Source organism: Geotrypetes seraphini, chromosome 1, assembly GCF_902459505.1.
Source record: "Geotrypetes seraphini chromosome 1, aGeoSer1.1, whole genome shotgun sequence".
Classification (NCBI taxonomy): Eukaryota; Metazoa; Chordata; class Amphibia; order Gymnophiona; family Dermophiidae; genus Geotrypetes; species Geotrypetes seraphini.
Genome location: NC_047084.1, coordinates 336290435 through 336304529, shown reverse-complemented (window position 1 = coordinate 336304529; position 14095 = coordinate 336290435). Strand labels below are relative to the sequence as shown.

The 14095-nt window shown below is 47.3% G+C and overlaps 1 protein-coding gene across 2 annotated transcripts in view; it reads left to right on the top strand.

Moving 5' to 3' along the window:
- The window catches only part of LOC117367053 (E3 ISG15--protein ligase HERC5-like), a 194553-nt gene that overhangs the window by 138481 nt on the left and 41977 nt on the right, over positions 1 to 14095 (top strand). For both annotated transcript variants that reach the window (XM_033959271.1, XM_033959279.1), the window contains exon 18: positions 1062 to 1228. In XM_033959271.1, coding sequence (XP_033815162.1) covers positions 1062 to 1228 — 167 coding nt within the window. The remainder of the gene's footprint in view (positions 1 to 1061; positions 1229 to 14095) is intronic.

The following is a 14095-nucleotide window of genomic DNA, read 5'->3' as shown; positions in this document are numbered from 1 at the left end:
GAAATCAATATGGGACCAAATAAATTGTTTATTGGAAAATCCTGTGGCATTATCCTACGATACTGTGCTATTTGGTGTATCAATGAGAGCTAAGAACAACAGGCTTTTATTAATAATGACAGGAGTCGCCATACAACAAATTACGAGCAATTGGAAGAATTGGAAGAGGCTTAACTATAGTTTTTGGTGGAATTCATTGTGTCATATCTATAAAATGGAAAGAACATTATCCATTCAGAAAGGGAATTTTAAAAAACTTCAGGAGACTTGGGAGCCATTAGCAAAATATTGTAACATCTAATCATTGTTTTCCCCTATAAACATGCACATCCGGGAGGGGGAGGTTGGGGGTCTGATAGGATAATAAATTTGGATATATTAGTTTGAGGGTCAGTATATAAATTTTATATGTTGAACATTCTGATTTTTTAGGAGGGAGGAGGGAATTAATTCTAAAATAGATATTAATAGAGTATTAAGTGTGGTATTGAAGAAAATGTTGTATTTTATTGTTACACTTATGTAAGTTTTGAAAATAACAAAGCTTATGGGAAGCAGCCCAGCTACCTCTTGAGGGGCTGCAGCGATACTGACCCGGGGCTAACCAGTTTAAAGTTTGCCATTGTGGATTTAGTTCAAGTTCATTAATTTTAATATACCAACCATCGAAGGACATCTATCCGGTTTACAATGCTAAAAATAAAAGGTTAAAATTAAGTTTATTATAAGGGGAGGGGAAATGTGAACATTAAATAGACAAATTACAAGTACGAACGTGAACTTGAGGGTAAAGGGGGAAGGGAGAGTTGTTAATTACATTATTAAAAATAAAATATTGGCAGTGATTAGCTGTGTCACTCAACAAAACCAGTCACTGGACAACACAGCTAGCTATCTCCTGCTGAATATTGATGGATAGTTTACTTAAGTGTTATTTAGCAGTTTGGAACCATTCCTGGTCGGCAAAGTATAGCTGAATATTGGGGTATATTTGTTTACATTATTGGAACACGGTAACAGAGGACTGAAATTCACAAATCCTGTTTCAATTTTTTTTGTAGGTGTCAGCAGGTAGCAACAACTTTTTCATAATTGGGATTCTCATGGGCATGGCTATGTTTAATAACTGCATGGCTGACTTCCACTTCCCACTGGCTCTCTATAAAAAACTTCTCAACGTGCCACCGACACTGGAAGACCTAAAAGAATTGTCCCCAACAGTAGGAAGGTACCAGTAATGGACCTGTGTTTTTCTTAAAGCATATTTTATTTAAACATTGCATTCTACTGAGACTTGAATATTAATTTAGAAAATTGCCAGGATACAGGTGTCTCTGATTTTAATTTGCGGTCTCTTGGCTTTTATTTACCAGCTGTGGAAAAAAAAAATCATATGAAAGAGGTCATCAATTAGACCTTTTTACATCAGTGTTCTTCAACCGCCGGTCCATGAATGGTGCCAGTCCGCAGAAATTTTCTTCTGGTCTACAGGGCCAGCACGTCCATCGGACCCAAGACAGTGTTCTTCAGCTGTCGGTCCATGGTGCGATCAACGTGGCGTCTTTGGGCTGGCTCTCTGAGTGCGTCGGTGCACAAAGCTGTGGGAAAAGACTCCTACATGCGCCCTGCGCCTGAACCGGAAGCCTTCTCTCTGACATCATGTACCCTCTTTCTCCAACCCTTCCATCTAGTAACTTCTCCTCTCTCTGTCCACTCCAATCCAGTGTCTGCTCCCCTCTTTCTCTCCTCCCATTTCCTTCCTGCATTTGCTCCCTTATCTCTCCCATCTGCACTTCCATCCAGCATAGGCTCCCTACTACCATCCAATGTCTGCCCTTTCTTTCGCCATCTACCCCTCTTCAATCAGCATCTGCCCCCCTTTCTCTCTCTCCAATATCCTTCCCCCTTATGTCTCTCCCCTTTCTCTGTACATCAATTCTATCAGCACCACCCTTCCATACCACCCTGCCCCCTTTCTTTCCCTCCACCACTCTTCCATTCCAGCAATCCTGCTCCTTTCTCTTCCTTCATGCAGCAAGGACCCACGATGATTGTAGCTTCCGGCTGCCAGTCCACCCCACTCCGGAGCTCTAGAGCGGACTCAACAGCCATATGTTGGAAGGTCTGCTGACTCTGCTCCAGAAGAAGTAAGTTACGTCGGAGGGGGTGGACCCGGCAGACGCAGGGAGTTGTGGCAAAGTCCTGCAATGACTGTGTCTGCCGGGTCCACCCCCTCCGATGTAACTTACTTCTTCTGGAGCAGAGCTGGCAGACGAATCAGCACAGGACCTTCCTGCACCTCAGCACGGCTGCCGACTCTGCTGCAGCGAAAGTAAGTCAGAGGTAACATGACCATTTATTTTTTTCATCAAAAGGTGACATCTATTAATTGACTGTGTATCCTTTCTTTCATTTCTTTCTTTCTGCACTCGGGCCCAATAATTGTCCCTTTTCTATTCCCTCCCTCCTTCCTTCCCTCCCATGTCCTTAATGCCTCCGTCCTGTGTCCTTAGTGCCCCCAGTGCCTTTTGTCCCGTATTCATAGTGCCCCCAGTGCCTTCTTCCCATGTCCATAGTGCCTCCGTCCCGTGTCCATGGTGCCCTCAGTGCCTCCGTCCCGTGTCCATGGTGCCCACAGTGCCTCCTTATGTCCCCCCCACTACCTTCCAGATTTTGGCCACCCCAAAGCCAGCCTGCCTGTCTACCTATCTCCCTCCCTCCCTGCCACGCTAAAGCCAGCCAGCTTGTCTGCCTACATCCTGCCCTCCCTGCCGCGGAAAAAAAAGCACCTCTCCCTTTCCTTTCCCCCACCCCGCGCCGCTACGATCCTACATCCCCCACCCCACCCCCGCCGACAAGAAGTCTTTCCGACGTCAATTCTGACGTCGGAGAGGACGTTCCGGGCCAGCTAATCACTGCCTGGCTGGCCCGGAATGTCTTCTCCGACGTCAGAATTGATGTCGGAAAAACTTCTTGTCGGTGGGGGGAGGTAGGATCGTAGCGGCGTGGCCAGGGGAAAGGAAGGGCAGGAAGACCTGGACCTGGCCGGCTGTGCACCCCCCCAAGCCGTGCACCCAGGGCGGACACCCCCCCCCTTGGTAAGCCACTGGTAGGGATGAAACAGCACACACAGAATATGGGTCGGGAGGAGGCGTTGCCTTTAGTCAAAAGATGAAATAAGGGGCTGAGAAGATCAGTAGGTATATTAAAAAGCACAGTTACTTACCGTAACAGGTGTTATCCAGGGACAGCAGGCAGATATTCTTAACGTATGGGTGACGTCACCGACGGAGCCCCGGTAAGGACACTTTTAACTAGAAAGTTCTAGTTGACCGCACCGCGCATGCGCGGGTGCCTTCCCGCTCGACGGAGGAGAGCGTGGTCCCCAGTTAAGATAAGCCAGCTAAGAAGCCAACCTGGGGAGGAGGGCGGGTCCTAAGAATATCTGCCTGCTGTCCCTGGATAACACCTGTTACGGTAAGTAACTGTGCTTTATCCCAGGACAAGCAGGCAGCATATTCTTAACATATGGGTGACCTCCAAGCTAACAGAGGGGGAGGAGGGATGGTTGGCCATTAGGAAAATAAATTTTGTAACACAGATTGACCGAAGAGTCCATCCCGTCTGAAGAAGGCATCCAGACAGTAGTGAGTAGTGAACGTGTGAACTGAGGACCAAGTGGCAGCCTTGCAGATTTCCTCAATGGGCGTGGAACGGAGGAAAGCCATGGAAGCAGCCATAGCTCTGAGTCTGTGGGCCGTGACAGCACCTTCCAGTGAGAGACCGGCCCGAGCATAACAGAAGGCAATGCAGGCAGCAAGCCAGTTAGAAAGCGTCCGTTTAGAGACAGGGCGACCTAAACGGTTAGGGTCGAAAGATAGAAAGAGCTGAGGGGATGAGCGGTGAGCCCTGGTGCGATCAAGATAGTAAGCAAGGGCACGCTTACAGTCCAGCGTATGCAGCGCCTGTTCCCCAGGATGAGAGTGGGGTTTGGGAAAAAAGACAGGCAAAACAATGGACTGGTTGAGGTGAAAGTCTGAGACCACCTTGGGAAGGAACTTAGGATGGGTACGCAGAACCACCTTGTCATGGTGAAAAACAGTGAAAGGTGGGTCGGCAACCAGTGCATGCAGCTCACTAACCCTCCTGGCAGAGGTGATGGCAATGAGGAAAAGCACCTTCCATGTCAGAAATTTGAGTGAAGTAGTGGCAAGAGGCTCAAACGGAGGTTTCATGAGGGCTGACAAAACCACATTCAGGTCCCAGACGACTGGAGGAGGCTTCAGAGGTGGTTTGACATTGAAGAGGTCTCTCATGAACCGGGAAACCAGGGGATGAGCCGTAAGAGGTTTTCCGAAGATAGGCTCATGGAACGCAGTGATGGCACTGAGGTGGACTCTGATGGAGGTAGACTTGAGGCCAGCGTCGGACAGAGAGAGCAAATAGTCCAGTACAGTTTCCACCGCCAATGAGGTGGGATCGTGGTGATGCAGTAGATACCAAGAGGAGAACCTGGTCCACTTCTGATGGTAACATTGGAGGGTGGCCGGTTTCCTGGAGGCATCCAAAATGCGACGGACAGGCTGAGACAGATTCTGTGGAGAGGTCAGCCCGAGAGAAACCAAGCTGTCAGGTGGAGCGAGGACAGATTGGGATGTAGTAGAGACTGATGCTGCTGCGTAAGTAGAGTAGGAAACACAGGAAGAGGAATGGGCTCCATGGAGCTGAGCTGGAGCAGGAGAGAGAACCAGTGTTGGCGAGGCCACCGAGGAGCGATGAGAATCATGGTGGCATTGTCTCTGCGGAGTTTGAACAACGTCCGCAACATCAGAGGAAGTGGAGGGAAGGCATAGAGAAACCGACCCGTCCAGTTGAGCAGGAACGCATCCGGGGCCAGACGATGAGGAGAGTAGAGTCTGGAACAGAAAAGGGGCAGTTGATGGTTGTGAGGAGCTGCAAAGAGGTCCACCTGAGGAGTGCCCCACCGATCGAAGATGAAGCGGAGTGTGGTCGGATCCAGAGTCCACTCGTGAGGTTGAAGGATGCGGCTGAGATTGTCGGCCAGGGAGTTCTGTTCGCCCTGGATGTAGACAGCCTTGAGGAAGAGATTGCGGGCCGTGGCCCAGGTCCAGATGCGGATGGCCTCCTGACAGAGGAGGGGAGAACCGGTGCCGCCTTGCTTGTTTATGTAATACATGGCGACTTGGTTGTCTGTGCACAGGAGAAGAACCTGAGGGTAGAGAAGGTATTGGAAAGCTTTGAGTGCATAGAACATGGCCCTGAGTTCCAGGAAGTTGATATGATGTTGACGTTCCTGAGGGGTCCAGAGACCCTGTGTGCGAAGTTCTCCCAGGTGGGCTCCCCATGCGCAGGGTGAGGCATCCGTGGTGAGGACCATGGACTGAGGGGGTAGATGAAAAAGCAGACCCCTGGAAAGATTGGAGGAGTTCAACCACCATTGAAGAGATCGCTGAAGAGACGATGTCACACAGATGGGATGAGAAAGAAGGTCCGTGGTCTGAGACCATTGGTTGGCTAGAGCCCACTGAGGTGTTCTGAGGTGGAGTCGTGCCAGAGAGAGCACATGGACCGTGGAAGCCATGTGGCCCAGGAGGACCATCATCTGCCGAGCAGGTATGGAGTGATGAAGGAGCACCTGGCGGCAAAGATGGAGCAGGGTCTGTTGACGGTCGGAGGGGAGAAACGCCCTCATCAGAGTGGTGTCGAACTGCTCCAATGAACTGAAGTCGCTGTGTGGGAAGCAGATGCGACTTGGGGTAGTTGATCTCGAACCCCAGAAGATGGAGGAAAGAGATGGTGTGTTGAGTGGCTTGTAGCACAAGCAGAGACGTAGGTGATTTCACCAACCAATCGTCCAAGTAGGGGAACACCTGGAGGTTGTGAGACCTGAGGAAGGCCGCCACCACAATAAGGCACTTGGTGAACACCCTGGGCGATGATGCGAGGCCAAAGGGTAGCACTTTGTACTGGTAGTGATGGTGCTGTATCTGAAACCGGAGGTAGCGACGTGTAGTCTGATTGATTGGAATGTGAGTGTAGGCCTCCTTGAGGTCTAGGGAACATAGCCAGTCGTGTTGAGAGAGAAGAGGGTAAAGCGTGGCCAGGGAGAGTATTCTGAACTTTTCCTTGACCAGACACTTGTTGAGGTCCCTGAGATCGAGGATGGGACGTAGGTCTCCTGTCTTCTTGGGAACCAGGAAGTAGCGGGAGTAGAATCCCTGACCCCTTTGGTCTTGGGGGACTTCTTCGATGGCATTGAGAAGAAGGAGGGATTGAACCTCCTTGAGAAGGAGGAGGGTTTGAGAGGAGTGAGAAGTAGACTCTACGGGAGGATTGTCTGGTGGAAGAGTCTGGAAGTTGAGAGAGTAGCCATGGCGAACGATGGTAAGGACCCACTGGTCTGACGTGATGACCTCCCAACGGCTGAGAAAAAGTTGCAGGTGTCCTCCGATAGGTTGAGGAAGAGGTAACGCTGGTGAGAGACTGGCTATGCCCTGGAGAAAGGAGTCAAAAGGGCTGAGAAGGTTTTGACTGAGGGAGAGGCTTGGCAAGTTGATGAGATTGGGAGCGAGCCTGAGTTTGCTGTTGCTGACGAGGTCGGCGAGGTTGTTGCGGAGGTGGATGAAGAGGTCTGGCTGAGAATCTGCGTTGGTATGAAGACTGCTGTCTATAGGGGCGAGCAGGCGGAGTCTTCTTCTTTGGTTTGATGAGAGTATCCCACCTGGTCTCGTGAGCAGAGAGTTTCTGGGTGGTGGAGTCTAGGGACTCTCCGAAAAGTTCATCACCAAGACAAGGTGCGTTAGCCAGGCGGTCTTGGTGGTTAACGTCGAGGTCGGAAACTCTCAGCCAGGCCAGACGTCTCATGGCAACCGCCATGGCCGAAGCTCGAGAGGTGAACTTGAAAGAATCATAAATAGAGCGCACCATGAATTTGCGGAGTTGGAGCAGACTGGAAATGTGTTGTTGGAAAAGAGGGACCTTACGTTCAGGAAGATACTTTTGTAATGAAGAGAGTTGTTGAACCAGATGCTTCATGTAGAAGGAGAAGTGAAAGGTGTAATTATTGGCTCTGTTTGCAAGCATTGAATTTTGATAAAGGCGCTTGCCAAATTTATCCATCGTTTTGCCCTCTCTGCCAGGAGGGGTAGAAGCATAAATACTGGATCCCTGGGTTTTCTTCAAGGTGGATTCGACAAGAAGAGATTCATGGGGTAGTTGGGGTTTGTCAAACCCCGGGATAGGGATGACCCTGTAGAGACTATCCAGTTTTTTAGGGGCCCCCGGTACCGAGAGAGGGTTCTCCCAATTCTTGTAGAAAGTTTCCCGTAAGATGTCGTGGACAGGTAACTTTAGGAATTCTTTAGGGGGTTGCTCGAAGTCTAGGGCATCTAGGAAAGCCTGTGACTTCTTAGAGTCAGATTCTAATGGGATAGAGAGAGCCGCCGACATTTCCCGAAGAAATTTGGTGAACGAGGATTATTCAGGCTTGGAACCAGTATCGATTGTGGAGGGCTCCTCGTCGGTTGAAGAAGCCTCATCGTCGGTACCGGGTTGGGATTCTTCCCAGAGGTCCGGGTCCCTGACGTCGGTGTGTATAGGACGGGACGGTGGTGTGGATGGTTCTGCGTGGCGAGTCTTAGAGAGAGATTTTCCAGAACGCATGGAGACGGTACCGGGGGAAGAGGAGCGGTGCCGGTCTCGGTCGGCTTGGCAACGGTCCCGATGTCGGAGAGGATCGGCATCAGAGTGTAGTTGCACGAGAGGGTTGATGGGTTCCGCCGCGAGCACCGGCATGGACGTGTTTAATGGTACCGATGGAGTCGACTCCGGTGGTATGGTGCGAGGCTCGGGCCGGTCCGGTACCGGAAGGAGCGGGGCCAATATTGTTGGCAACAGGTGCTGTAGCTGTTGCTGCTCCTGTAATTGAGTTTGGAGTATGGCCGCAATGCGGTCGTCTAGAGGAGGCACCAGTACCGCTTTTTTCTTTTTCGGTACCATAGGTGCTGCTCTACGCCCCGGCGATGAGGAGGCCGATGACGAGGCACTCACCGAAATCGGGGCGGAGCGTTTACGGGGTCGGCTGGATGCCGGGAGGACCGGTGTCGCCGCCGTGGCAGGAGGGCGCTCAAGGGAAGTGGAAAGCTTCTTAGCCGGCTTACCTGACGCCATCGACCCCGAGGAAGGATCAGGCGGTGTGGAGGTAGTCGGTGCCGACTTTAGCGGCGCCGTCGATGGTGTGGCTGACTCCATGGCAGATCCGGTGCCAAAAAGGATGTTCTGCTGGATCTGCCTATTCTTTAACGTACGTTTTTTAAGAGTAGCACAGCGGGTGCAGGTGTCAGCCCGATGCTCTGGACCCAGGCACTGTAAGCACCAATTGTGCGGGTCAGTGAGAGAGATCGGGCGTGCACACCGCTGGCACTTCTTAAAACCCGGCTGAGGGGGCATGAATGGAAACACGGCCTCCGCAAAATCAAACCCGGAGACCTGTATGTTGGCAACAGGCCCCGCCGGGGCCGGCCAGAAAAATAAAGGAAAAGACAAAGAATTTTTTTTTTTTTTTTAGACGAAAAAGAAACCCGAAGGGAAAAAAGCAAAAAAGGAAGAAAATTACGCGAGCGGGAAGGCAAAGTAGAAAATTTCAACAGCTGTTGAAAGCACATGCGTCTTCGCTCCGCGGAAACGAAGAAACTGGGGACCACGCTCTCCTCCGTCGAGCGGGAAGGCACCTGCGCATGCGCGGTACGGTCAACTAGAACTTTCTAGTTAAGTGTCCGTACCGGGGCTCCGTCGGTGACGTCACCCATACGTTAAGAATATGCTGCCTGCTTGTCCTGGGATAATAGGGGCATACTCAATTAAGAGTGCCCAGGATTTGTTGAAGTTCAACATATGTGATTGTAGAATGAAGTTTTAAAGTAATAATGGTAGGAGCTGCATACGATTGTAGTAATTTGTGACCCAAATAGATATAAGGATACTGCTTCTGAATTTTTTCAGGTGCAATGCACATTCCATAATGTTTTAAATGTGTGGTCAACTCAGAAATCCATTCTGTTTTTATTTTTGGTGCTGCTATTAAGATGTCATCCATATAATGGTATATTAAAGCTTGAGAAACGTATATGTTTGAGAAACATCTGACACAGAGTGGGACTGTTTAACATCCCTTAAGAACATAAGAAGTTGCCTCCGCTGAGGCAGACCAGAGGTCCATCCTGCTCAGCGGTCCGCTCCCGCGGTGGCCAATCAAGCCCATTGCCTGAGCAGTGGTCTATATCTATCTATACCCTTCAATCCCTTTTTCTTCTAGGAATCTATCCAAACCTTCTTTGAAACCATTTAATGTGTTCCTGTCTACCACAGCCTCTGGAAGCGCGTTCCATGTATCCACCACCCTCTGAGTGAAGAAGAACTTCCTAGCGTTTGTTCTAAACCTGTCCCCTTTCAGTTTCTCTGAGTGCCCCCTTGTACTTGTGGTGCCCCTTAATTTGAAAAATCTGTCCCTGTCTACTTTTTCTATGCCTTTCAGGATCTTGAAGGTTTCTATCATGTCCCCTCTAAGTCTCCGCTTTTCCAGGGAGAAAAGTCCTAGCTGCTTTAATCTGTCGGTATATGGGAGATTTTCCATTCCCTTTATCAGTTTAGTCGCTCTTCTCTGTACTCCCTCTAGTACCGCCATGTCCTTTTTGAGGTGCGGCGACCAGTACTGGACACAGTACTCCAGATGCGGCCGCACCATTGCACGATACAGCGGCATGATGACTTCCCTCGTCCTGGTCGTGATACCCTTCTTAATGATACCCAACATTCTGTTAGCTTTCCTTGAGGCCGTGGCGCACTGCGCCGATGCCTTCAGTGTTGCGTCTACCATCACTCCCAGGTCTCTCTCCAGGTTACTGACCCCTAGTGGTGTTCCCCCCATTTTGTAAGTGAACATCGGGTTCTTTTTCCCCACATGCATGACCTTGCATTTCCCTACGTTGAAGCTCATTTGCCATTTTTCGGCCCACTTTTCCAGCTGCGTTAGATCCTTGTGGCAATACTGTCCACTGATACCTCTGAGTTGGTTGACTATGATTAAGAACAGGCACAGTAAACGCAAATTTTTCTTTATCATCCGGATGTAGAGGAATGGTAAAAAAACAATCTTTAAGATCTATTACCAAAACCTCCCATTTTATCGGGATTATGTTACTGCAGCTGCCAAAAGGCTCATTTGATGTTTGAGTGCTAATATCAGCACGGGCTCGCAGCATATCTGCTAGTGTAATATCGGCCCTGTTTCCTAAACCTTGTAATGCTTTATGACAATCTAAATTAGAATTGTCTTTGGCTAATTTCATTATTAAATCACTTTGAGCCTCATTATCTACTTGTCTTTGTATTGCTTCCTATAACTTATTTATAAAATCTATATAAGGCTCGGTGGCTCCCTGTTCGATGCTCGCATAACTTTTAACTGGTTTTTCCTAATGCTGGTACTTTATGATATGCTCAGAATGCACACTGACTTCCTATCATCAGTGTTTCTGTTGGAAGTACACTTTGTTGGGGAATAGTGGAAAAATTTCCGGTTCCATATAACTGATCTGGTATATAAAGCCCTCCAGACCGTTGAGCTTCCCTTTGATATTCACTATCCCACATAACATATTGACCAGTAGTCAATACCATGTGCATAATGTCTTTCCAATCTTGTGGTATTAAAGTATGTGCCCCAGCCAGGGTTTCAAATAACCCGGCTATGAAATTACTTCGTAGACCTGTCTCTGAAATGAATTTACGAATTTCTCACAACATTGCAAAGGATAACGGTTGATAAGTACCTATCTGTCCTGGACCATTAGGATCTCGGGCATATGTAACTGGGTAGGCTTGAATTAAATCTTTCATATCCTCTGCTTCCAATTGTCCTTCCTCTCTGGCCTTTTTTATCATTGCTTGAAACGCACTTAAAGGGTGCACTAATGTTTCTTCTCTTTTAGCACTTAAAGGAGCTGGAGGTAACTGCAGGAGGTATGATTTTTGGATATATGGTCTGACTGGAAAAGTCGGGGGAAGGGGGGGAACGGTTAACAAGACCGTTGACACCTTGGATGAGGCCTCAGTTCCTCCCTTCTCCAAGGCACGTTTACACTTCTGCCATACCATTAATATGGCTGCCGACGCCCTAGGCTCAGCATACAAAATGTTCCCAACTCTTATCCAATCTTCTAATTTTAGGGATCCCTCTTCTGGATACCAGGGGCAGTGCTCTTCTATTTCTTGTACTAAACATTGTAACTGCAAATCAGATACCTCTTTATCTGTATGTCTCAGAATATACTTCAATTCTTTCACATGAGCATGCTGTAAATCGATACTTACTCGATAGAATCCCGTAGGATGAGGTGCACCAAGTCTTATTGTCAGACGGAGCAAGCAGGGCGAGGGTCCCTGTTTGAGGCGCCACTTGTAGGGATGAAACACAGCATACACAGGATATGGATCAGGAGGAGGTGTTGCCTGAGGCTAGCTCCGAGCCCTTTTATTATGCTTCTATGCTAATGACATCAAAGTACCTCCCTTGATTACATATCTAATGATTGGTGGATACAAAGTTACATGCTTTTACATCGTGATCACCCTCAATTCAGCACGTAGTCAATGCCTGTTTGCTGAAGTATCTTTCCATATAAGGACTACTTAATTAAGATAAGGGTTAATTAGTGACAAGGAAGGGGGAGAGGGAATGATTCAGCATTCTTTCACAGGAGCTAGAAATGTCAGTGTGCTGAACATTATCCTGCTTCAGAATGGCGTCACTACATCTTTAATAAATAAGAAACATGGGCTTAATAATTTGTTAAAGGTAGGTTTGATTAACACTAGGTCTGTTCATAACAATGCAGATTCTATTGTCGATGAGATTATAGAACATGAATGAGATGTTTTAAGCGTTTCTGAATCTTGGTTGTTGCAGATTAATTTGGTGATTAAGTAATGTTGTCCACCAAAAAGTGCTTGGGAATGTCATTCAGGAAGTTTAAAAGGAAGGAGGCATTCCTTTTATTTATTCTGAGAGATTACATTTTATTAAGATTCAGACAGAACTATTACTACTACTATTTATCACATAGTTTAAGAGCTGATATATTTTATTTGTGACCAATAGGATGATATCTTTTTTTATTTGGTATTGGTCTCTGATAGCTCATTGTTTGGTTTTATTTCAGTTTTACCTGTGAAATTAGAATCATTATATGTGTTAGGAGATTTTAATTTGCCCTTTTGAACCAGATTCGATTTTGTTTTTATAATAGCCATTTACTGTTTGATATGGTTTGGCATGTGACCTTTGTACAACTGGTAAGACAACATAAGTAGGACATGTACTAGATTTAATATCTGTGCATTAAGGGCTCCTTTTACTAAACTGCAATAGCGGTTTTAGCGAGCGCTAGACCTTACCGCCAGTATTGAGCTGGCGTTAGTTCTAGCCATGTAGCGCGGATTTAGCGCGCTCTAAAAACTCTATTGCAGCTTAGTAAAAGGAGCTCCAAGTTTTAAATGGTTGTATTATTTAAGAACATTTTCCCATACTGGGACAGACCGAAAGTCCATCAAGCCCAGTATCCTGTTCCAACAGTGGCCCACGTACCTAGCTAGATCCCAAGTAGTAAAACAGATTTTATGCTTCTTATCCTAGGAATGAGCAGTGGATTTCCCCAAGCCATCTCAATAATGGCCTATGGACGTCTGTTAGGAAATTAGCCAAGCCTTTTTAAAATCCTGCTAAGTTAACTGATTTCACTTCATTCTCCGGCAACAAATTCCAGAGTTTTTTATTACACGTTGTATGAAGAAAAATTTTCTCTGGTTTGTTTTAAATCTACTACTTAGTAGCTTCATTTCATGCTCCCTAATATTTTGGAAAAGAGTGAACAAACATTTCATATCTAGCCTTTCCACTCCACTCGGTATTTTATAGACCTCTATCATATCACCCCTGAGCTGTCTCTTCTCCAAGTTGAAGAGCCCTAGTGGAGCTTATGTGGACAGATAATTTGCAATTACTTTTTGTTTAAGGGGAATAGTAACAATTCTCAAATTAGTTCCATACAACAAATAACTGCACAAACCTGTGTGAGCTGTCTATACTTTGGGAGGTTTGATCACCTTGGTTGAAAAAGGATGATTGTTATCACTGATAATATAGGTTGAGTTTGGAATATTTGTATTTTAGAATCTTTTGATGTAATTCCTTCTTGAAAAGTCGTCAAAAGTAATGGAGATGTTCTCTGTAATTTGGAGGAACAAGATTACTAAGGAATTCCATTTAGCTAGGCAGAAAGAGAGTGCAGGAAATCAAAATATGCAAATGATTGATTCATATAGACTTCACATACAGGAATACCTGGGGATATGTGATATTGTTAGGAATGAGCATTTTAAAACTAAAATAAATGAAGCTCTTAATAGACCAGAGGAACTGTGGAAGCCTTCTCTCTGACATCATGTACCCTCTTTCTCCAACCCTTCCATCTAGTAACTTCTCCTCTCTCTGTCCACTTCCATCCAGTGTCTGCTCCCCTCTTTCTCTCCTCCCATTTCCTTCCTGCATTTGCTCCCTTATCTCTCCCATCTGCACTTCCATCCAGCATAGGCTCCCCACTACCATCCAATGTCTGCCCTTTCTTTCGCCATCTACCCCTCTTCAATCAGCATCTGCCCCCTTTCTCTCTCTCCAATATCCTTCCCCCTTATGTCTCTCCCCTTTCTCTGTACATCAATTCTATCAGCACCACCCTTCCATACCACCCTGCCCCCTTTCTTTCCCTCCACCACTCTTCCATTCCAGCAATCCTGCTCCTTTCTCTTCCTTCATGCAGCAAGGACCCACGATGATTGTTGCTTCCGGCTGCCAGTCCACCCCACTCCGGAGCTCTAGAGCGGACTCAACAGCCGTATGTTGGAAGGTCTGCTGACTCTGCTCCAGAAGAAGTAAGTTACGTCGGAGGGGGTGGACCCTCCGACGTAATACAGTTCAGTTTTTAGGTAAGGAAAAGAAGCAAAGTATTAACGATTATCC